This window comes from Pan troglodytes, chromosome 13 (genome assembly GCF_028858775.2).
Source record: "Pan troglodytes isolate AG18354 chromosome 13, NHGRI_mPanTro3-v2.0_pri, whole genome shotgun sequence".
Lineage (NCBI taxonomy): Eukaryota > Metazoa > Chordata > Mammalia > Primates > Hominidae > Pan > Pan troglodytes.
The window spans coordinates 130,106,117-130,128,988 of record NC_072411.2 but is presented as its reverse complement, the minus strand read 5'-3'; the positions used below and the strand labels follow the sequence as shown (position 1 = coordinate 130,128,988).

Here is a 22,872-nt window from a genome sequence, read left to right as displayed (position 1 = left end):
ATTTTGTATCAGGTGAGTCTATAACTAATAATTATATGTTACTATCATAATTATATTTAAATCATAAAAGATAAAAGCAGTGTAATATGAAGTAATTCTAAGGTAATGACAAAGGAAAATTAAAAGCTTTCCTTGAAGTACTAAACGACTATATTTGCTATATTTAATCATCAAAAAAACTATTTAAAAAGCATATTTACATCACATTAAAATTATATGTCATACAAATAAATAATTTACTGAAATATGGTTTAGTTCACATGAAAGCAGAAAATACGAAATGTTGATTTGTCATAAAACACAACTTCTTAATGTTACTTTAACTAGAAAAAAGCTTTAGTTATTCCATAACTTAAAACTATCTTAATAATAATAACCCTTTAAATTTACCATTATATGAAGAGCTGAAATCTTTATTTAACCTCTCAAGGAATAAGTGTTTTGGATTTCACTCATTCATTTAACAAATAATTATTGGGACAATCTTAGCAAACATATGTGAGGCACTACAATCAATCACTGACATGCCTTTTTCATGAAAAAATATTTGTAGGGAAAGAAAAATTAATAAAATATCAATCATTTCACTGAAATTCTTCTATCTGATTGTTTTTAAATCCATTACCTTAAAAAGATAGAACGTGTGATTGCTGTTCTGGCCGAGTTTCTCTTGCAACCTCTGTATCAAAAGTTTGACTTGCTCTGTTCGTGAAGCTGTGAGTAGAGGTTCTGCCTTCTGGATTTCTTCTACTAACGCACTGACATCAGTGCTGAAATACACCCAAAAAAGAGTTTCTTTTATTTTATGTCAAAATTTGCATATACCTATATTACATGAAGAATTGATTGCATTGCTTCATGAAGCACATTTATAAAATGTCAAAAACACCATTATCTTTCCCAAGAGATATCTGGGGGTGGGGCGGGGAGGATCATACAAATCAGTAAATAGATGATGGCAGGAAAGCAAGAAGCTTGGATTTTCTACAACACATTTTTCCAAAGCTAAGGCTTGTTTCATGGAGGGTGTGCCAAGAGTCTAATGTTCTCACCTAGTGTTGTGGTTTGAATGTTTGCGTCCGCTCTAAAATTCATGCTGAAACATGTTCACCAATGTCACAGCATTAAGAGGTGCGGCCTGAATAGGTAATTAAGTCACAATGGTGGAGCCCTTCTGAATGGGATTAGAAGCCCTGATAACAAGGCTTGACAAAGAGAGTTCATCCCTTTTGCCCTTCTGCCCTCTGCCATGTGAAGACGCAGCATCAAGGTGCCATCCTGGAAGCAGAGTGCAGCCCTCATCAGACGCCAAACCTGTAGGGGCCTTGATCTTGGATTTTTCAGTCAGAACTATGAGAAACAAATAACCCTGTTTTAGGTCTTTCTTTTTATGGCAGCACAAAATGAATGAAGACACCTAGGAAGGCCTAGTCCATACTAGTTCTGAACACGAGTTCTTTTTCTTTCTTTCCTGTTTCTTTTGAATGAACATGTATTGAATGTTCCCAGCAGCATACTTTTCACTTTACATATGTTCTCTTATTTAATCGTGTAACAATCTGCTAATGTAATGCTTTTATCATAATTATTTTAGAGATGAAGAAACTGAGGTTCAGAAAGATTAGATTTAAAATATTTTTAGGAAAAGAGAAAAATGCCTAACCATAAATTTAAAGCATCATAAGACTAATATTAATATTTATTATAGACTAAAATATTGTTTCCCTGAAAGATAACTGGTCTGAAAAATATACAGATAGATTCAAATTTTCTCTATCATTCAAATAATTCATAGAAATTCTGAAAAATGTTGCTGGCACAGAATAATATTCGTTCAAAAAAAGGTATCAATGTATATACACCATGAAGCATCCAAAAAAGAGCCATTTAACAAATCATGTCACACACGTGTCCAGAAGATGCACTATGCAGATTCCCCCACCTTTAAGAAAGAATCAGGCCCAGAGTCAGGGTTGGAGCTTTGTTGCCTGACAGCTTCTAGCTGCAGCTCTTTCAGGCTGCACCTTGGCATTCCAGGCCAGGGCTGCCTCTTCTCTGGTGGCTCTCCGTCCACAGCTGAGCAGGGGCAGAGCAAGAGCCTGGCCGTTTCTCCCTGTGAGGCACTCCTCTAGCTGGCAAGTTTTGCTCCTGAGCTCTTCCAGATTGGCAGAGATTCTGTTGTCCCGCCTCCTTCATCGAGGTCAGATGGCTCCTCCTGCCTGATCCTGCTTCTGCTTCATGCCCTGGACTGTCACAAGCGTCACTGCCCAATAAACCTTTGACTCACCCACTTCTGTCTCAGTATCCACTTCCCATGAATGTGGCCCCTGATAAGTATCCCCCTCTTCACCCCATCAACAAACATTAAGCTCCAGTTTTGTGCAAGGCACCGAGCTCGGAACCTGCTCATTCAATTGACATTTATTGAGTTGGTACTATTGCTTTAGCACTGGGTGTGTAAAAGATACGGTCCCAGCTCTCAAGAAACATAATCTATTAGAGTAGGAGTGAATATTTTGAACAAAAATGAACCAGGGACCATCCATAATAACAACTTGGATAAACCCTGAGATATTTCATTGTCAAAAAGATAATTAATTTCATAACAATTAAAAGGGTAAAAATGCCCCTTTGAAAAGTTTTCAACAACTTGTATAAAAACAGATTTCCTCGCAAGATCCAAATTAACCAGATAATCTACACACTCCAACCCTGTAGGATTTTCATGCAATAATTCCAGCATGTCATCTATGGTACCAGGGTTTTAACAGGCACAATACTTCCAGATTCTTGCACAAAACTAGAAATAAAATTCACACTTTTTTGAGACATTTATTTACTTTCTCATATCACCAAAAGGTCATGTTTATGAGAGGCTATGCCTTATATCTCCTCAGGAAAGCACAGCACGATTGAGTGACTATAGTTAATATGAAGACTTTCAAAGTGTTGAGTGCCTGGATTCACAGCCCACAAGTCCTTTTTGAAATCACCTAATAATTCATACTTCTTAGATATAAAAATCTGTGGTTTTGCAGAATGTCTAGCTGGAGGTTATTCTCTCATATAGAAGCTTATCTGTACCACTTGTGTGATGTTCTATGTTGTACAAGTTGTTTCTCAAACTAGACAAAAAGCCTATCAAGTGTAGGGATTCTGAGTAATATCTTTATAGCCTCTTATAGAATCTAACCCAGATTAGATTCTTACGTATGTGTTGAAGGTACATATACATAATTGCTGACTAAATAAACGAATGTCTCACAAAGAAACTTCCTGCATGCTAGCATCATCAAACAAATCAATAACATGTTCCATTTACAAAAATCACAGGTTGGGTTTGATATTAGGCCTCATCTTTTCTGAAAATACAAAGATTGTTGTATTCAATGACACTATCTGTGCCACTGTTTATTCTTTGATTTTAAAAAAATATCAATTGACTACCTTCTTTGTGCCAAGCACCTGAAATAAGACTTGGACCCTACATAGACCATCATCCTCTGAGCCATGCCCCAGCCCCACCCTAGACACGTGCTCCCAGAAACATCAAACCTCTCAAGTGGCAGCAACTCCAGGATTAAGAGAGCCCCTCTCTCATCAGTTACAGTGTCAAGTGGACTCATTATAAAACTAGAGGGCAGCCCATATAAGAAAGCTCCTTTTGCTTACAGTCTCAGGCCACAAACCTAAAACACAACATTTTTGTTTTGTTTCTTTTGTGATTTTCACCCATTGAGATTATTTTCACCTTATCTGAACTTAGGCTCTCACAGGATAATCACTAGTCTGACTCTCTCTTGAAGTAGGATGTTTGTTTGTTTGTTTACAAAGACAGAGTCTTGCTATTTTGTGTTGCTCGGGCTGGTCTCAAACTCCTAGCCTGAAGTGATCCTCCTGCCTTGGTCTCCCAAGATGCTGGGATTACAGGTGTGAGCCACCACACTTGGCCTTGGCCTTGAAGTGGAGTTTTGTATGAGATTTCTTTTCTTTTTTTTAAAGACAGAGTCTCACTTTGTCACCCAGGTTGGAGTACAGCGCCGCGATCTCAGCTCACTGCAACCTCTGCCTCCTGGGTTCAAGCAATTCTCCTCCCTTAGCCTCCTGAATAGCTGGGACTACAGGCATGCACCACCATGCCTGGCTAATTTTTGTATTTTTATTAGAGACGGAGTTTCCTCATATTGGCCAGGCTGCTCTCGAACTCCTGACCTCAAGTGACCCTGCTGCCTCGGCCTCCTAAAGTGCTGAAATTACAAGTGTGAGCAACCGCGCCCAGCTATTTGCATTAGATTTACTAAAGAGAATGAACTCTGGGTGTTATTACATCACAAGGGGTTTCCTCTGGGCTAATACCAAGCTTCAGTAATAGAGATTAGGTCTCCCTTTTCTGCCCCATGACAATTAATGAGGAGGAACATATGCAGTCAGCCCTATGAAGTATTTAATAAGAAAATAGCAGGCTCAGTAATATTCTTAAAACTCAGTAACAAGTACTTCTCAAAAATGTAAAGGTCACTGGTTGGGCGCAGAGAATCGCTTGAACTCAGGAGGCGGAGGATGCAATGAGCCGAGATCGGGCCACTGCACTCCAGACTGGGCAACAAGAGTGAAACTCTGTCTCAAAAAAAAAAAAAGGAAAAAAAAGAAAGAAATAAAGGTCAGCAAAAATAAGGGAAGTCTGAGAAACGGTCGCAGCTTAAGGAAGCTTAAGGACACATGATGGCTAAATGTCATGTAGGATTCTGGATGGAATCCTGGAACAGAAGAAAGGAATTAGGGAAAAACTAAGAAAAACTGAATGAAGTGGGCCTTAGCTAATAATTATGTATCATACTGGTTCATTAATCCTAATAAATGTACCCCGCTAATCTGAGATGTTAACATCAGGGGAATCGGGGTGTGGAAACTCTACCTTCACAGTCTTTCTAAAATTATAAACTAAAAGGTTTATTTTTTTTAAGACCTTAGAAAAAAAAGAGTGATAACCTTTTTCCCACTTCCTCTTCATTCAGCAAGACCCTCAGATACAACTCCCTGAAACAAACAGAAACTAACACACCACAGAAGAACAATTTTTAAAAAATAATGTATTATCTGCAGTTTATGCAGCTCATCCACACATCACTCTGTGTCAAGGCTTCCCAGTGAACATTTACTTGTTGAATCCTACAGCTTACTTACCTGGGACCAAGATCAAGCAAATCTATGGACTTAGTCTTTAATTCTCCATGTTTTTCATATTCCAACATAATTCCTATAGAAATAAACAAACATGTTATAAAACACTTACGATGACCACCTATGTCAAAAGTTAACCTACCTTGCCAGTTTTTTCCATTTTTATTTTTAAAATTTTTAATTTTTTAACAAAAAATAAGCAGTGATATCTAGTTCCAAAACAAGATCATGTAGACAAACTTTTCCCCAGTCCTTCCCTCTAAATATAACTAAATACCCTTCAAATTGTCCAATAGACAATGATAAAATAATAGAAAGTTGGGCCCTCTCCCTCTCCCTCTCCCTCCACGGTCTCCCTCTCCCTCTCTTTCCACGGTCTCCCTCTCCCTTTCTTTCCACGGTCTCCCTCTCCCTCTCTTTCCACGGTCTCCCTCTCCCTCTCTTTCCACGGTCTCCCTCTGATGCCCAGCCGAAGCTGGACTGTACTGCTGCCATCTCGGCTCACTGCAACCTCCCTGCCTGATTCTCCTGCCTCAGCCTGCCTAGTGCCTGCGCGCATGCCGCCATGCCTGACTGGTTTTCGTATTTTTTTGGTGGAGACGGGGTTTCGCTGTGTTGGCCGGGCTGGTCTCCAGCTCCTAACCGTGAGTGATCCGCCAGCCTCGGCCTCCCGATGTGCCGGGATTGCAGACGGAGTCTCGTTCACTCAGTGCTCGGTGGTGCCCAGGCTGGAGTGCAGTGGCGTGATCTCGGCTCGCTACAACCTCCACCTCCCAGCCGCCTGCCTTGGCCTCCCAAAGTGCCAAGATTGCAGCCTCAGCCCGGCCGCCACCCCGTCTGGGAAGTAAAGAGCATCTCTGCCTGGCCGCCCATCATCTGGGATGTGAGGAGCCCCTCTGCCTGGCTGCCCAGTCTGGAAAGTGAGGAGCGCCTCTGCCCGGCCGCCATCCCATCTAGGAAGTGAGGAGCGTCTCTGCCCGGCCGCCCATCGTCTGAGATGTGGGGAGCGCCTCTGCCCCGCCGCCCCGTCTGGGATGTGAGGAGCGCCTCTGCCCAGTCGCGACCCCGTCTGGGAGGTGAGGAGCGTCTCTGCCCGGCCACGACCCCGTCTGGGAGGTGAGGAGCGTCTCTGCCCGGCCGCCCCGTCTGAGAAGTGAGGAGCCCCTCCGCCCAGCAGCCGCCCCGTCTGAGAAGTGAGGAGCCTCTCCGCCTGGCAGCCACCCTGTCTGGGAAGTGAGGAGCCCCTCCGCCCGGCAGCCACCCTGTCTGGGAAGTGAGGAGCGTCTCCGCCCGGCAGCCACCCCGTCCGGGAGGGAGATGGGGAATCAGCCCCCGCCAGGCCAGCCGCCCCATCCGGGAGGGAGGTGGGGGGGTCAGCCCCCCGCCCGGCCAGCTGCCCTGTCCGGGAGGGAGGTGGGGGGGCCAGCCCCCCGCCCGGCCAGCCGCCCCGTCCGGGAGGGAGGTGCGGGGGTCAGCCCCCCGCCCGGCCAGCCGCCCCGTCCGGGAGGTGAGGGGCGCCTCTGCCCGGCCGCCCCTACTGGGAAGTGAGGAGCCCCTCTGCCCGGCCACCATCCCGTCTGGGAGGTGTACCCAACAGCTCATTGAGAACGGGCCATGATGACAACGGCGGTTTTGTGAAATAGAAAGGGAGGAAAGGTGGGGAAAAGATTGAGAAATCGGATGGTTGCCGTGTCTGTGTAGAAAGAAGTAGACATGGGAGACTTTTCATTTTGTTCTGTACTTAGAAAAATTCTTCTGCCTTGGGATCCTGCTGATCTGTGACCTTACCCCCAACCCTGTGCTCTCTGAAACATGGGCTGTGTCCACTCAGGGTTAAATGGATTAAGGGCAGTGCAAGATATGCTTTGTTAAACAGATGCTTGAAGGCAGCGTGCTCGTTAAGAGTCATCACCACTCCCTAATCTCAAGTACCCAGGGACACAAACACTGCGGAAGGCCGCAGGGCCCTCTGCCTAGGAAAACCAGAGACCTTTGTTCACTTGTTTATCTGCTGACCTTCCCTCCACTATTGTCCTATGACCCTGCCAAATCCCCCTCTGCGAGAAACACCCAAGAATGATCAATAAAAAAATAAATAAAATAAAATAAAATAAATAAATAAATAAATAAAGTTGGATGGAAGAAGGTAGACTGGCTATAGGTTTCAGGGCTTGAGGGACGACTACATGGTGAGATTCCTGGATTTTCTTTTTATCACCGCATTCCACACCCCAAAACTAGGACAAGAGGGCCCTATTCCCTGACCCACAAATGGGGCCCCTGCAAGCAGTCTGATCCCCCAGTGGAAGCTTGAGGCTGTTCCAGTTCCCAGTGCACATTCTGGGCCCCAGCAGGCAGTTGGATCTGGCTGCAGCCCCATCAACAAAGTCCTGGGACCTCCCAGACCCCACTCCACAGCCAGGCCATTGGTGGACAGTCCTATCCACTTGCAAAAGGGGCAACGGTGACATCCAGGGATGTCTCAGACCTCATTCCACAACCAGGCACTGAAGCAGCCTCAGCAAAGCCCTGCGTCTCCCTGCCTTCCAGCCAGCAGCATAATCAGGCCGGGAAGTGACCAGGAAGGTCACTCAGTGACAGCAGGCCTACTAGGGAAGTACCTTCTGCGCCCTGCAGGTGGCGCCAGCAGTGACTGAGCAGGAGCCTTAGCAATACCCGAAAAAAACAAAGGACAGTAACATTGCAAGAGCCTAGGAAACTACAGACACCATTGTAACCAACGCCCGCAAAAGTAGCCCAAGAGCACATATGCCAAATCTAAGCAGATTTCGCCAAATTAGAAGGTTTAGATAGGATCAAGGATCCCCGTAATAATCAAAACGTCTAGGATACAATTTTTTAAAAATCACCTATTATACCAAGGACAATCAACGAACACCAATACCAAGATGAATCAGAGGTTGGAATCATCTGACAAGGACTTTAAAGAAGATATTATAAAAATCCTTCAATAATCATTTACAATTTCACTTGAAACAAATGAAAAAATTGAAAATCCCAGAAAATATTTATTAAACCAAATGAGGATTATAGAATTGAAAAATATGATAATGAAAATAAAAAACTTGCTAAGCGAGTTCAAAAGTAGAGATGACAGAGAATAGACTCTGTGAACTTGAAGATGGATCCATAGAATATATTCCATCCGAACAGCCCAGCGCTAATAAAAACTGGACAGAGCCTCCTAACCACCTTACTCTACTGCCTCTGTCTGTGGATATAAACTAGTACATCTCAAAAATTTGGCTTCAGGATCACCTTACACTCTTAAAAATTATTTAGGACACCAAAGAGTTTTTGGTTTTTTTCCATATTAAAAACTAAAATTGAGAAATTTTTAAAATATTTATTAAGTTGTTTTAAAACAACAGTAATTCATAGCATGTTATTTTTATAAAGTTTTTGTAAAAATAACTATATTTTCTTGCCCCTAAAAAGAGTAAGAAGAGTAGCACTGTTTTATACTTTAACAAATCTCTAATATCTGGCTTAAGACAATGGATTCTCATCTCTGCTTCTGCATTCAAGCTGCTGCTAAATGTTTTAGACAAAGTGTAAGAAAAGAATGTAGTCAGACACTGATACGTAGTTGAAAAATGAAGGAGTATTATAATTGCCTTTTTATATCATTGTGAACATTTTTTGATATTATATTAAAACTCAACAAATGGTAACTTCTTAAAATTAGTTGCAATATAGAATCTGAAACCATATTAGTGAATTTTCCATATACTTGAATTAAACCTCATTGGTCTATTTCACACTTTCGATGGATCTTTTATTCATGCATGGTCCGTGCATAATCATGCACTGGACATTTGAAAAATACTGATCTACTAAGTTATGCATATATTGTAACTGTTGACATATTTCATCACACAATATCAGAAAGTAACATTTACCATTTTCACTACCAATTTTTATCATAAGAAAACTCTTACTGTTGGTAAGCTGTCAAGATTATGGTGGTAAACAAAAGTTTTCTGAACTTATACTTTTTGCTTGAAAGCTAAAATATATCACTAGCAAGAAATGCTGATATTTTTGCTTGAAAGTTGTGGGCTCACATTCTTCATTTTCAAGAAAATGTCTGCCAAAATGTCTGAGTCTGAAAACCATGTTGTTTCTCAGTCACTCTTTCAAGTAAAAATGCTTTTCCATGAAAAAAAGTTGGTTCATCTCGTAATTCAAGCAACCACCTATATTTTCCTTAAGACAACTGTATTAGTTTGTTTTTATATTGCTATAAAGAACTGCCCAAGACTGGGTAATTTATAAAAGAAAGAGGTTTAATTGACTCACAGTTCCTCATGGCTGGGGAGGCCTCAGGAAACTTACAATCATGGTGGAAGGAAAGGAGGAAGCAAGGCACCTTCTTCACAAGGTGGCAGGAAGAGAATGAATGCAGGAGGAACTACCAAACAATTATAAAACCATCAGATCTTGTGAGAACTCACTCACTATCATGAGAACAGCATGGGGGAACCTCCCCCTGATCCAATTACCTCCACCTGGTCTCTCCCTAGACATGTGGGGATTGTGGGGATTATGGGAATTATAATTCAAGATGAGATTTGGGTGAGGACACAAAGCCTAACCATATCAACAACTATCAGACTTCACTGTAGAGCAGAAGTGCTTTCTTAGTACTTCCTATTTCATCACCTGGAATACTCAAAATACATGCACTCCTATGTTAATATTTTGCTACATTAATAATTTTTACTGCTTCATCAAGGAAATCCTCAAGCAAAACTAGGTTGTTCTGTTGGGATTTTTTTTGATGTTTTCCTATTGTGAGTGTGTGTCAGTGAAGAATAAATACAGTGACCACTATTAGAGTTTGGTGTCACTGCCTCGATTTGTAGTAAGGCACCAGCAGTTTCACCTTCCACTGCTTCTGCACCATTAGTGACAATGTCAGCACAGTGTAGAAAAGAAGTAACATCTTATTGTTATTATGAAAAATAAGTTTGACCTTGAGACCCTGCTGAAAGTGTTCAAGGGTTGCCAGGAGTCCTCTACAGTTTGAGAATCACTGCTATAGATCATAGTTTGATATAACAGATATAATCCTAGCAGTATTTCAGATCAAGGGAAAATAGGAAATGTTGCCAAAACACTCTATTTACTTTTCAAAAGCACTGAGCCATTGAGAAAGAATGTGACAGAGGCCAAGTGCAGTGCCTCACGCCTGTAATCCCACCACTTTGGGAGGCCAAGGCAGGTGGATCACTTGAGGTCAGGAGTTTGAGACCAGCCTGGCCAACATGCTGAAACACCGTCTCTAATAAAAATACAGAAATTAGCTGGCATGACGGCAGGCACCTGTAATCCAAGCTACTTGGAAGGCTGAGGAAGGAGAATCTCTTGAACCCAGGAGGCGGAGGTTCTAGTGAGACAAGATTGCACCACTGCACTCCAGCCTGGGCGACAGAGTGAAACTCTATCTCAAAAAAAAAAAAAAAAAAAAAAGAATGTGGCAGAGTTAAAAAGTGTATACTTGGCATCAGATAGATCCTCAACCCCTTATTTATGTCACGATCTGGCAAATGTCAATTTTCTCATCTATGAACCTATAAGTTTGCTGGTTGAGATTAAATAAGATGTATATGAAGAACCCGGCATAAAGTCTCAATGAACAGTGCTTATTTTCTAGCTATTAATCAAATGATACCTTGTGGCATATGCTACATGGTCACCTTGTATTACTTAAATTGCATTTATGCCTTCTCTTTCCAGTGAGATTGTAACATCTTTGAAGAAGGAAACATATCCATGTTATATGCTTCCCTATATTCCCAGAAAGACCCTTCTCAGGGCAAGTCATGATTTAAGCACAGCAGGCCTGTGATTTGTGTTCAGGTTCAAGTACGAGCAACACATTCAGATCCCTCTCTGAATTCCATTTCTCTATCAGCAGTGCCTGCCGTTATCTAGTATCTTCATGATCTTTCAAAATGCTCCAGCAGTGCTTGCTGAATACATGAACTAACTGGTGGATGATGGGAAGACTGTCCTCAAATTGCTTAATGCATTGGACATTCTCTGTCCTTATAGCACGTGGCCTTTCAGAAATAATCAATACTATAAACAATATGTCCTCCTTCCTCAAATATACCCTCTTTAGGCTTTTTATAAAATCTCTTCTTTCTCTTTTTCCAATGACTTTGTTATTTTTTGTTCTCCTTTGTCCTCTTTTGCCTGACCTTTAAACACTAAGCATCTTTAAACTTCAGGTCTACAGATTCTTCTCTTCTCACCTTACATTAAATTCATCGGTACCATGTCTTTAATTACTATCAACATGCTAACTATTAATTGCAAATCTCCAGTCTATATCTCCTCTGAGTTCCAGATACATAGATGTCTCCCTATCACCTCAAAGAGTTCAGGATCTTCTCCTTCAACACTGCTTCTCCTCTGGAGTTTCTTCCTCAGTGTCGGACATCACTACCCACTCAGCTGCACAGCTATGATCTCTCAGAAGGAATTTTTCTCAACCCTGTCTTGCTGCACGGATGTGCTGAAACCTAAACAGGTAATCCAAGCAGCTGTTGCGTAATGAACTGCAAGATTTTAGAACAGAAAAGTAATTAAAAATGCTTTTAGTGACTCAAGAAACTGCCCAGAACACTACAGCACAGCAAGCAAATGCTAGTTAGAGGATAGTTTGGCATAATTTTGTTTTGTTGTTCCCCCCCCCAGGAAGTAGTTCTTTTGTACTAAAGACCTGAAACCAAACTCTAGTATCAAAAGCAAACTTAAAAAGAAAAAAAGAAAGATTCTGTGGAGAGCCAACCAGTACTTATTTCCCTAGAGTTAAAAAAAAAAAAAAAAAGACTGTGTCACATTAAACTTTTCAGCAAAATATGGACATTACAGCATTGTTAAAATATTTTTAAACCTAGCTGTATGCCACATGTTATAAAAAAGATTTAAGGTGCTTACAAAAGATAAATAGAATACAAAAAGCTAAGACTGGAGGAAGATAAGAAAGAGATACTGTATCCATTGAAGATACAGTTAATGGCAAGACCACATTTAATTGCAAAGAAAATTACTGAATATCTAAATATAGAATTAACAAGAAATGTGCAAATCCTAAATGTACTATTGAATATAAAAGAAAATTGTGATAAATGAGGAGACACATTTCTGGATGAGAAAACCCAATGCTGTAAAGATGTCATATTTACGAAGTTAATGTAATTATAATGATTTTACTTTTTGAAATGTGAAAATTTACTCTACCAGACATTACAATGAACTATAAAACAATAAAGTGTGGTTTTGATACAAAATTAGATCAATATAATAAAATCATCTATGCATCAACATTTAAAAATAAAGTGAAGGTAATATTTCAAGTTAATAGAGAAAGAATGTATTGTTCAATAAATGATGTAATACTATTTCAAATTAACAGAGAAAAAATGTATTGTTCAATAAATGATGTAATAATCAGTTGGATTTTTTTGAAAAGTTAATAAAGTAGATTTCTGCCACATACAATGTACAAAAATATTCCAGGTTGATTACAAATTTTAATATTAAAAATAAAATATAAAATATTCTAGATAATATAATGGATTTGTCTCTTAGTGTCTGTAATCACCTTTGTAAGTACATGAAATACAATAGCTATAAAAGAAAAAATTGACAAATTTGTCTAAAATAAATTATAAGCCTCTGTACAATAAAAGATACCACAAAGTTAAAGGCAAATAATAATCAGCAAAGAAGTTTCAACCATAACCACAAAACTTTAAGAACTTAATATAAAGAACTCCAAAAATGATTTTTAAAAAGAAAATTGGACAAAAGTCAGGAGCGGTCAACTTACAAAGACAGACAATGATCAATAAACAAACCGAAACAAAAAGTCCCTAACTTCATTATTAAGAAAAAATAAAAAACAAAATAGATGTAAGTTTTACCCATCAAATTAGCAAAGATTACAAAGACTGATAATATTCCACATCAGCAGCTTGAAGACACAGGCACTGTCACGTGTCAGGTGGCTCCTTTCAAGGCATGACCGCATCTTCAGGGGGATGAGGCTCATCTTAGCTATTCTTTGATGTATTTTTCATTATTCGACTATACATAAATATTTTACAAAAGTAAGAGAAGCCAGGCATAGTGGCTCATGCCTGTAATTCCAGCACTTTGGGAGGCCGAGGCGGGCAGATCACTTGAGGCCAGGAGTTCAAGACCAGCCTGGCAACATGGTGAAACCCTGTCTCTACTAAAAATAGAAAAAATTAGCCAGGTGTGGTGGCATGCCTGTAATCCCAGCTACTTGGGAAGCTGAGGCACGAGAATCGTTTGAACCCAGGAGGCAGACATTGCAATGAGTTGAGATTGTGCCATTGCACTCCACACTGGGCAAAAAAAAAAAAAAAAATTAAATTTAAATTTAAAAAGTAAGAGAAAAACAAGAAAATAGAAAAAATGATAGGGATCGACATATTTTCTTCTTCATTTTGTTAGAGACAGAGTCTTGCTCTGTTACCCAGGCTGCAGTGCAGTTGTACAATCGTCACTCACTGTAGTCTCGAACTCCTAGGGACCCATGCCATTCTTCTGCCTCATTTTCTTGAGTAGCTAGGACTATAGGCCCATGCCGCTATGCCCAGCTAATTTTTTAATTTTTTGTAGAAACAAGATTTCACTATGTTTCTCAGGCTGGTCTTCAACTCCTGGGCTCAAGCCATCCTCCTGCCTCAGCCTCTCAAAGTGCTGGGATTAAAGGCAGGCACCACCATGCCCAGTTGATCAACATTATCAGAATATAAACCCTTGAAGATCAAGATCCCTAAAAAGCTATTTGAAAATTCAAGAAAGATACATACTTTAAACATACAAGTTCTGTATCAATGCAAGGTGTCACTATCATCAAGGGAGTGTTTCTTTCTGTACTATAATTTTAGATTTTTTGCATTATATATGAGGGTATTTACTATGTGCTATTTATTATTGAGGAAATAAATGCTTGAGTAAATAAATGATAAACACAATGAATAAGCAATAAAATAATAATCTGTAACTCAGAGAAAGGTTGGAAAGAATTAGCACTTGGCAGTCCACAGAGTATGATCTAATACCCTAAGGAAATGCATTTTTAACATTTTAGCAAATAAGTTAACAAAAGTCTGCTTTCTTTATTCACTACTTGTTTGTAATAAAGTAAAAAGGTTCAAAGTCTTCAAGCTGACTACTGAAAATTGGTGGGGATGCTGTACAAATGGATCTGGAGAACACACTACAAAATTGAAATATGTACATTTGACTGCTTCGCTGTGACAAAACCTCTAGGCCAGGGGTCCCCCAACCCCACTGGGCCCTGGACCAGTACCAGTCTGTGGCCGTTAGGGCCCAGGCCACACAGCAGGAGGTGAGCGGCGGGCGAGTGAGCATTACTGCCTGAGCTCATTCAGCCTCCTGTCAGATCAGCAGCAGCAGCATTAGATTTCCATAGCAGCAGGAACCCTATGGTGAACTGTGCATACAAGGGATCTAGGCTGCACACTCTTTATGCAAATCTAACTAATGCCTGATGATCTCAGGTGGAACAGTTTCATCCCAAAACCATCCCCCTGGTCTGTGGAAAAATTGTCTTCCATGAAACCAGTCCCTGGTGCCAAAAAGGTTGTGTAACATTGATCTAGGCAATATGTTCATCCCTCTCATGATTACTGAGCTCCAATATGAGCAAAAGGCTGTGATATGTGCCATGAAGAATAAAAGCAGAAAACAAAGAGTCCGGGAGCAGTGGCTCACGCCTATAATCCCAGCACTTTTGGAGGCCAAGGCAAGTGCATCACTTGAGTTCAGAAGTTTGAGACCAGCCTGGCCAACATGGTAAAACCACATATCTACTAAAAATACTAAAATTAGTTGGGTGTGATGGCACATGCCTGTAATCTCAGCTACTCGGGAGACAGAGGCAGAGGTTGCAGTAAGCCAAGATTGTGCCACTGTACTCCAGCCTGGCTGACAGAGCAAAACTATGTCTCAAAAATAAAAATAAATAAACAAAGATGCTGCCAGAAATACATGCTTTTCTTCAGTGACTGTTTCCCACAGTATCTTAATAATCTTGATTTTCCCTTGATTGTGCATTATTCAATAAATATAATTCCCAAAACACTTAGGTAAGAAGCCTCTATTCCTCAAATTTTTCAGTATATTAAAAGGGCATGCTTCAAATGATATTAGTATTCTTTACTTAGATTATATATTCAATCAACAGAAACCTTTAAAATGCTCAGAATGTTAACTAGTTTAGTTAATGTTGACTTAATTCCTTCTCCTGGTCTGAGAACTATGGACTTCACACAATAAATGAAATACAAAAATTGTCATAACTGAGTTAGCTGAAAAGCACATAGTCAACACCCACTCTTCCCAAAGCAAAGAGCTTATGAATTAATAAATGTGACCAAGAGGAAAAGGAATGTCCCATGTTTGGTTAGCCATGTCACTGGCATGTACATTTAGCCTTTGGGAATGTAGGTAGGGAGAGGGATAATTCAGTAGATAGCAGCAAGACAATGCCCCTGACCGATACGTTATTCAAAAGAAAGTGGGAGGGCGAAAATTAGAGGATTAGGAGGCAAAACAAAACTGCTTTATATGCAGAAGGGATAAAGGTAGCACGGGAATGATTCAGTGGAATAATTTTTTCCTATCTGATAATGCTATTATTGAAACACCCACCTGCTATTCAGTAGTATCTTGGAAACTTGCATATGATTTGGCTCACCAAAGATTGGAATTCAGAAATTAAATGTCAAGCATGCTAAGTAATATGACCTCATTATAAGATAAGCATTAAGGCAATAGTTGCAAACATGAGTCAAGAGAATTACGTGAGCCTAAGAATCCTAGGCTTGGCTGGGCACAGTGGCTCACGCCTGTCATCCCAGCACTTTGGGAGGCCAAGGCGGGCGGATCACGAGGTCAGGAGATCAAGACCATCCTGGCTAACACGGTGAAACCACATCTCTACTAAAAATACAAAAAAATAAATTAGCCTGGCGTACTGGCGGGCGCCTGTAGTCCCAGCTACTCAGGAGGCTGAGGCAGGAGAATGGCATGAACCCAGGAGGCGGAGCTTGCAGTGAGCCAAGATCATGCCACTGCACTACAGCCTGGGTGACAGAGCTAGACTCCATCTCAAAAAAAAAAAGAAAATCCTAGGCATTTAGAGCTGAAGTAGATCAAAGATCACTTATCTGGGCCTTTCACACTTCAGGAAGAGTTTGAGGCATTCTGCTTAACACACATCATCTCATTAAACTCACTTATTCAACAAAAACATTAATGCCATTTTATGCACCAGGCTCTCCTCTGGGTGCTAGAGATAAGAAGCAAACAAAATAGACAAAGTTCCTACCTTCATCAATCTTTTATTCTTGTGGGGAAGAATAAGCAAAATAAAAGAGTGAAACAATGATGAGTTGGATTAAGATAGCCCCAAGGAGAAAAGACAAACCAGGGAAAGGGGCTGTGAAATATCATGGGAAGAAGATAGAAATGCTCAGAAAGGAGACATCTAAGTCTTCACTTTACACAATTTTGAGGAAAGACTTTAAAAATATGGGGCACTAGTGATACAAATGTCCATGGGTAGATTATTCGAGGCAGAAAGAACACCAACTGCAGACCCTGGGTGGGGACACCTCTGCCCCATCCAAGGAACACCAAGGAGAGGAGTGTTGCTGGAGGGAAAAGTCGAAAGTGGTGAGGTCAGGGAAGCAACAGGGGGTGAGATTTTGCAGGGCCTTGGGGATCATGGCCCTTTTACTTTAAACGAGCTGAGAAGTCATTGGAGGGCTGGAGCAGAAGAGTGACATGGTCATATTTATGTTCTAACAGAGCCATCCCATTGCCATATAGACTGAAGAGGGGCAAGGGTGGAAGGAAGCTTTCAAGCTAAAAAGAATGGTAGTGGTCAGGTAGTAGAAATTGTTGGATTCTGCATATATTTTGGAGGCAGGACTAGCAGGATTTGTTAGTGGATGTGGAGATGAGAGAGAGGAGACAAGGAAGAGTGCAAAATGTTTGGCATGAGTAAGTGGAGAAATGGAGCTGCAATTTGCTGACATGGGGAAGACCATGGGAGACCCCCATATGAGATGTACCGTGGACATTCAAATGAATGTGTCGGGTGGGCACTCAGGTACTCAGGACTATGTGGGATGGTTTGTTGTTTGTTTGTTTGTTTGTTTGTTTGTTTTGAGACAGAGTCTCGCTCTGGCACCCAGGCTGGAGTGCATTGGCGTGATCTTGGCTCACTGCAACCTCCACCTCCCAGATTCAAGCGATTCTCCTGCCTCAGCCTCCTGAGTAGCTGGGATTACAGACCCGCACCACCACACCTGGCTAATTGTTTTGTATTTTTAGTAGAGATGGGGTTTCACCATGTTGGGCAGGCTGGTCTCGAACTCCTGACCTCAGGTCAGGATAGTTTTTAAGCCTTGAGAATGGATGAGATTGTGTAGTGTATGAGTGTAGATAGAAAGGAGAAATCCAAGGTTGGGGCTCTGGGGCACTCCAACATCAAAAAGAAGAAGAGGAACCAACAAGATAGACACAGAAGAAGTGACGTGAGACAGGAAGGAAAATAGAATATGTGTCCTGGAAGCCAAAGAAAAGCAGAGTGGTTGAATGCTGCTGCCAGGTCAAGGCAGGCAAGGACTGTGGCTTGGCCAGTGGATTAGTAATGTGAATGTCATTGGAGATCTTAAAGTGGGCAGTTTCAGTGGGGCAATCAGCGTGAAAACATGATAGGACGGGAGGACAGCACTTGGGGAGAGTATTCTTCCAAAAAGTTTTCTCTACTCTGAAGAGAAAGAATCAAATAAGATAAGAAGCTGGAAGGGTCTAGTAGACCTGTGAGGTGGTGCTGTTGTCACCATGTACCCATGCTTTGATAGAATAAAACAAATTGCCCAAGTTTTTTTATTATTGTATATGGTGAGAAGCCGTTATTCTGAACCCAGAGCTCATATTCTTAACCTACACTCCACAACAAAGGGATGAAAGCAAGAGCTTCATTTATTGGTACATCTATGGGAACCAGCACAGGCCTATGGGCAAAAAGAGCCAAAAGAAAATTATGGAATACTTAAAGGAAACAGACTATTAGTCTTAATTTTAAATTTTCTATATACTATATACCTATGCCTAATTTAAATTTCGTAGATACTCTCAGCCTGATGCAGTGGCTCACACCTGTGATCCCAGCACTTTGGGAGGCCAAGACAGGTGGATCACTTGAGGTCAGGAATTCAAGACCGGCCTGGCCAACATGGTGAAACTCCGTCTCTGCTAAAAATACAAAAATTAGCTGGGCTTGGTAGTGCACACCTGTGATTCCAGCTACCTGGGAGGCTAAGGGATGAGAATCATTTGAATCCAAGAGGTGGAGTTGGATTGCACCACTGCACTCCAACCTGGGTGACAGAGCAAGACTCTGTCTCAAAAATTAAATTAAGTAATTAATTACATAAAATAAATTTATCTAGATACTGTCATATATATAGCTTTCTCACATTATTTTAACTGGAATTCTATGAAGGAGAAAATGCATGTCTTTTCTACAAATGTCAACTTCCCATTGGAGAAAGTAGCTGTCCAGGATCGGTCTTCCAGGGAGGCAGAAGCAGCATCCCTTAAGATTTTCAGTGTTTATTTTCAGTAATTTCCATACCTGACCTCTCATCAAACACATCCATTTATCCATACATTCATTCAACAAACATTCCTGATCTTCTATGTCACCAAATCTCTTCTAGAAGCTGAGGGTGCTACAATGATCAAACCACACTAAGATCTTAGCTCTCACGAAGTTTACATTAAATGGGAAAGGGGCAGACATTTGAAACAAAACAAGTAGAGTTTTGGATGATGACAAATATAATTTTTAAGCACTTTATGGCATAGAGTAAAATCAGCGCAGGCTACTTTGAATAGGTAGGAAAGTCTCTTCAGGTGGTTGACATTGATTGAAACTGAATGAAGAAAAGGAAGCAGCTTTTCCTAGCTCTAGGGAAAGCTGGGTCCAAAAAACGAATGAGTGAAAGGCCCTCTCTTAAGTCACAGAAGAACAAGCTAAAGAAGTCAGAAGTATAGTGAGGGTAGACAAGTGAAGTTTTAGAAGTCAGCAGCACAGGATGAGCCAAATCCCACAGGTTGCAGATCGTATTCTAAGCATGATAGGAAGCTATTGGAGATCTTGAATTCAGATCCCACTGGCTCCTAGTGGCAGACGGATTGTAGGAGATGAGGGTGAAAACCAGGAATCCAGTTGAAAAGCCACTGGAGTGGCTCAGCCAAAGGGAATGGTGGCTGGAATGGAGGGTTGGACTAGGTTGGCAGCTGGAAGGGATGTTAGACCAAGAAATCTGTGCTATGGAAAGAGGGATAATCTGATGGATTCACAGAATATTTTGGACTTAGAGCTGGCAGAATGATAAAGGAATGCCAGGGGTTGGGGGGGTGGGGGAGGCAGTGAATGATCACAGGAGAGAAACAAAAAGTGACCACCTAGGTTTCTGGCAAAAAACAGGCTGGGTGATGATGCCTTCTACTGGCAGGGCACAGTTTGAGGAAGCAGCAGGATTGGGATGGGACTGGAAAAAAAGAAATCATGAGATCTCTGTGCGATACCTCATCGGAGATGTTGACCAAGCAGTTGGATGTGTTGCGGGGAAAAGTGAGACATTCAACCTTAAATTCAAGTCCCACCCCTCATAAAGCTATTCTTAACAAAACCGGTCCAAAGTATCTTACCCTCCTTTGAAATCTTTATGACACTTCCTATCCAAACTTCATTGGGCAAGTGTATTTGGTTATCTTCTGCCTTGTGGCATGTTTTGCAGATTTTTTTCTTTTTTTTTTTCTTTTTTTGCAGATGTTTCTAATTCAGAAGACGAGTTCTGAATTAGAACCCAAGAATTGCACTCCTATTTCTGTCCCTAAGAAGCTGGGTGATCAATGGGTGTCACTTATTCTTTAAAGGTGACCATGTCCTCACCTAAAATTAGAGTTAGGCAAGGATTAGGCAATTAATGTATTGCTTATGTTACTAAGTAATAGTTAAGTAATTTATTTCATAATTACTTCACTCATTGAAATCAAGCACTATGAACTTCTTTAAAGGTCCATAGCACACAGCACAAAGCGTGTACGCAGTAGGCACTCAATAAATGCAGACGGACTGATATGCAAGTCAAGCTAAACTCTTTAAATTCCTAAAAGAGTAATTGTTAATGTTTTGAGGAAGAGTCCAGCATCTGAAGGAATGAGGGGCACAGGTTGGGAAGTGCCCGACTTCCTGTCCCACCTGGGGACCCCCGCCGCCTTTCAGTCGCCGCGCCCTCCGCCCCAAACCCTCCCAGTCTGGGAGCCCAGGGTCCCACGTGGGGATGACGGGGCCGGGCTGGTGCGTACCTGGCGGGTAATACCGGAGCAGGAGGCTCTTAAGCTTCATTTTCTTGCTGTCTTATCCCCGGCCGACGGGCTTCGTAGCCTTGGAAACGGCTAAACAGCAGCGGGACGCGGGTGCGCATGCGCAGGTTGCACCGAGCGGTCCTGGGGCGCAGAGCTGGGAGGTCTGGCTCCGCGGGCGGTTGGTGGTGACCCGGGGCTCCGGCGCGCGGGGGGGCGAGTGTTCTGGAGGTGTCTAGAGTGAAAGAGGTGAGGGCACCTCGTGTCCTCACTAAGGGCGACCTCAGAGGAGCTAGGCATGGCCGGGAACCGACGGCCTAGGCCACAGCCTGGGCTGCATGCACTTTTTTAGCACACTGCGTTTCCCAAAAGGAAGGCTGGGAGGAAAAGCCCATCGCTAGTTACTACTCTGGGGCCCCAGCCCGTGCCCTGTCCTTGTCCTCCCAAAAGAAAAATGACCTCAACTTAATATTTTGCATTTCCTGACTCTGTGCCCTACATTGCTTTAAACGGTGTATGCACACATACTCATACAATCCTAACAAGATGTGAGTTATGCACCACTTCTTAAGGATGAAGTAACTGAGAATTAGAGTAAGTGGAGAACTACCAGAGGTCGCAGCCTAAATGGATAGGCGGGAATGGAAGGCAGGTGCGTCGGAACCTACACCAGAAAGCCTACACCTGTGCTCTCAACCTGGGCTTAAAACTCTCCAGGCCTTCATGCGGCTTGTCCAATTTCTTGCCAGCATCGTTGTTTGCCTGCCACGTTTCCATGAGAAAGCCTGCGGAGAGACAGAGTCAGCCAGCCAGCTTGTCAATTTCCTTTAAGGAATTTGGCCTCAATTGGAATTTCTCAAACTTGAGTCATTCCTGTGTTATCTGCGCAACTATGAGCCATATCTCTCCTTACCTCTTCCAGAGATCCATACCTAAGTTTTAAGTTCTTAAAATGTCTCTAGATTGACTCACTTATTTTACTTCACTTTGTAAAATGTAATTTTAAAAATTACCTTTACTTTTACAGTTACTGGCTGTTTACTGAAAATTATATGAAATTTAATTCCATCTGTGAAGTTTTTATTTCTAAATTTAAAATTATATGAAATTTTCAGTAAACAGCCAGTAACTGTAAAAGTAAAGGCAATTTTTTAAAGGCGTTGAATTGCTTGTTAAAGGCTGGGCCATCGGGAACTTGTGCATCCATCTCAGGGAGACCTGGCCTTCAGAGATGACAGCATTCAGCCCCAGGAGGAGCCTGCAATTCGTCCTCGGTCTTCCCAGCTTGTGCCCCCCATGGGGATACAGGACAGTAAGGAGCCAAACAGAACCTGCTGCCTGAATGGGGGAACCTGCATGCTGGGGTCCTTCTGTGCCTGCCTCCCCTCCTTCTATGGATGGAACTGTGAGCACGACGTACGCAAAGAGAATTGTGGGTCTGTGCCCCATGACACCCGGCTGCCCAAGAAGTGTTCCATGTGTAAATGCTGGTACGGCCAGCTCCGCTGCTTTCCTCAGGCATTTCTACCTGGCTGTGATGGCCTTGTGATGGATGAGCACCTCATGGCTCCCAGGACTCCAGAACTACCACCGTCTGCATGCACCAGTTTATATGCTAGCTGGCATCTGCCTTTCTATACAAAGTTACTATTAATTGACATTGACCTATTTCCAGAAATATGATTTTAGATATCATTCAAATTTCATGACCAGTAAAGGCTGCTGCTATAATGTCCTAACTGAAAGATGATCATTTGTTAGTTGCCTTAAAATAATGAATACATTTCCAAAATGGTCTCTAACATTTCCTTGTAGTACCAAATACTTCTTACCTCTTTGCCCTGCCCTCCCCACAAAAACTACTTCTTTTTTCAAAAGAAAGTCAGCCATATCTCCATTGTGCCTAAGTCATGTTTCTTGATACATGTAATTCTACCAAGGTCTTCTTAAAATGTTCTTTTAAACAATTGAATATTATCTTCAGATTATTAAAGACCAATCCTAATGTGGACCTTAGGATACAGTTTTGAGTAGAGTTGATAAAAATCAATTAAAATAGTCTCTTAAAAAGGAAAGAAAGCCTGTTTAAGGAGAGGAAACAGAGGGCTGAAGGAATGGAAGTTCATCTGCATGTATGCAGGGAGACTGGGTAGGAAAGAGGAAACAAATGGGAGAGAGAGGTTGGAAAACATAAAATGGGTTACTTGA

At 41.6% G+C, this 22,872-nt stretch overlaps 1 protein-coding gene and 1 pseudogene across 1 annotated transcript in view; one reads left to right on the top strand and one right to left on the bottom strand.

Moving 5' to 3' along the window:
* The window catches only part of DAW1 (dynein assembly factor with WD repeats 1), a 54,382-nt gene extending 33,596 nt beyond the window's left edge, over positions 1 to 20,786 (bottom strand). The window contains 3 exon segments of the mRNA NM_001280453.1: positions 626 to 770; positions 5,185 to 5,257; positions 20,668 to 20,786. Of these exon segments, the coding sequence (NP_001267382.1) occupies positions 626 to 770; positions 5,185 to 5,257; positions 20,668 to 20,707 (258 nt within the window). The 5' untranslated portion in view covers positions 20,708 to 20,786.
* Positions 20,787 to 21,291: 505 nt separating this feature from the next.
* LOC736340 (protein Cripto-like) lies at positions 21,292 to 22,318 on the top strand (annotated as a pseudogene).
* Positions 22,319 to 22,872: the final 554 nt, after the last annotated feature.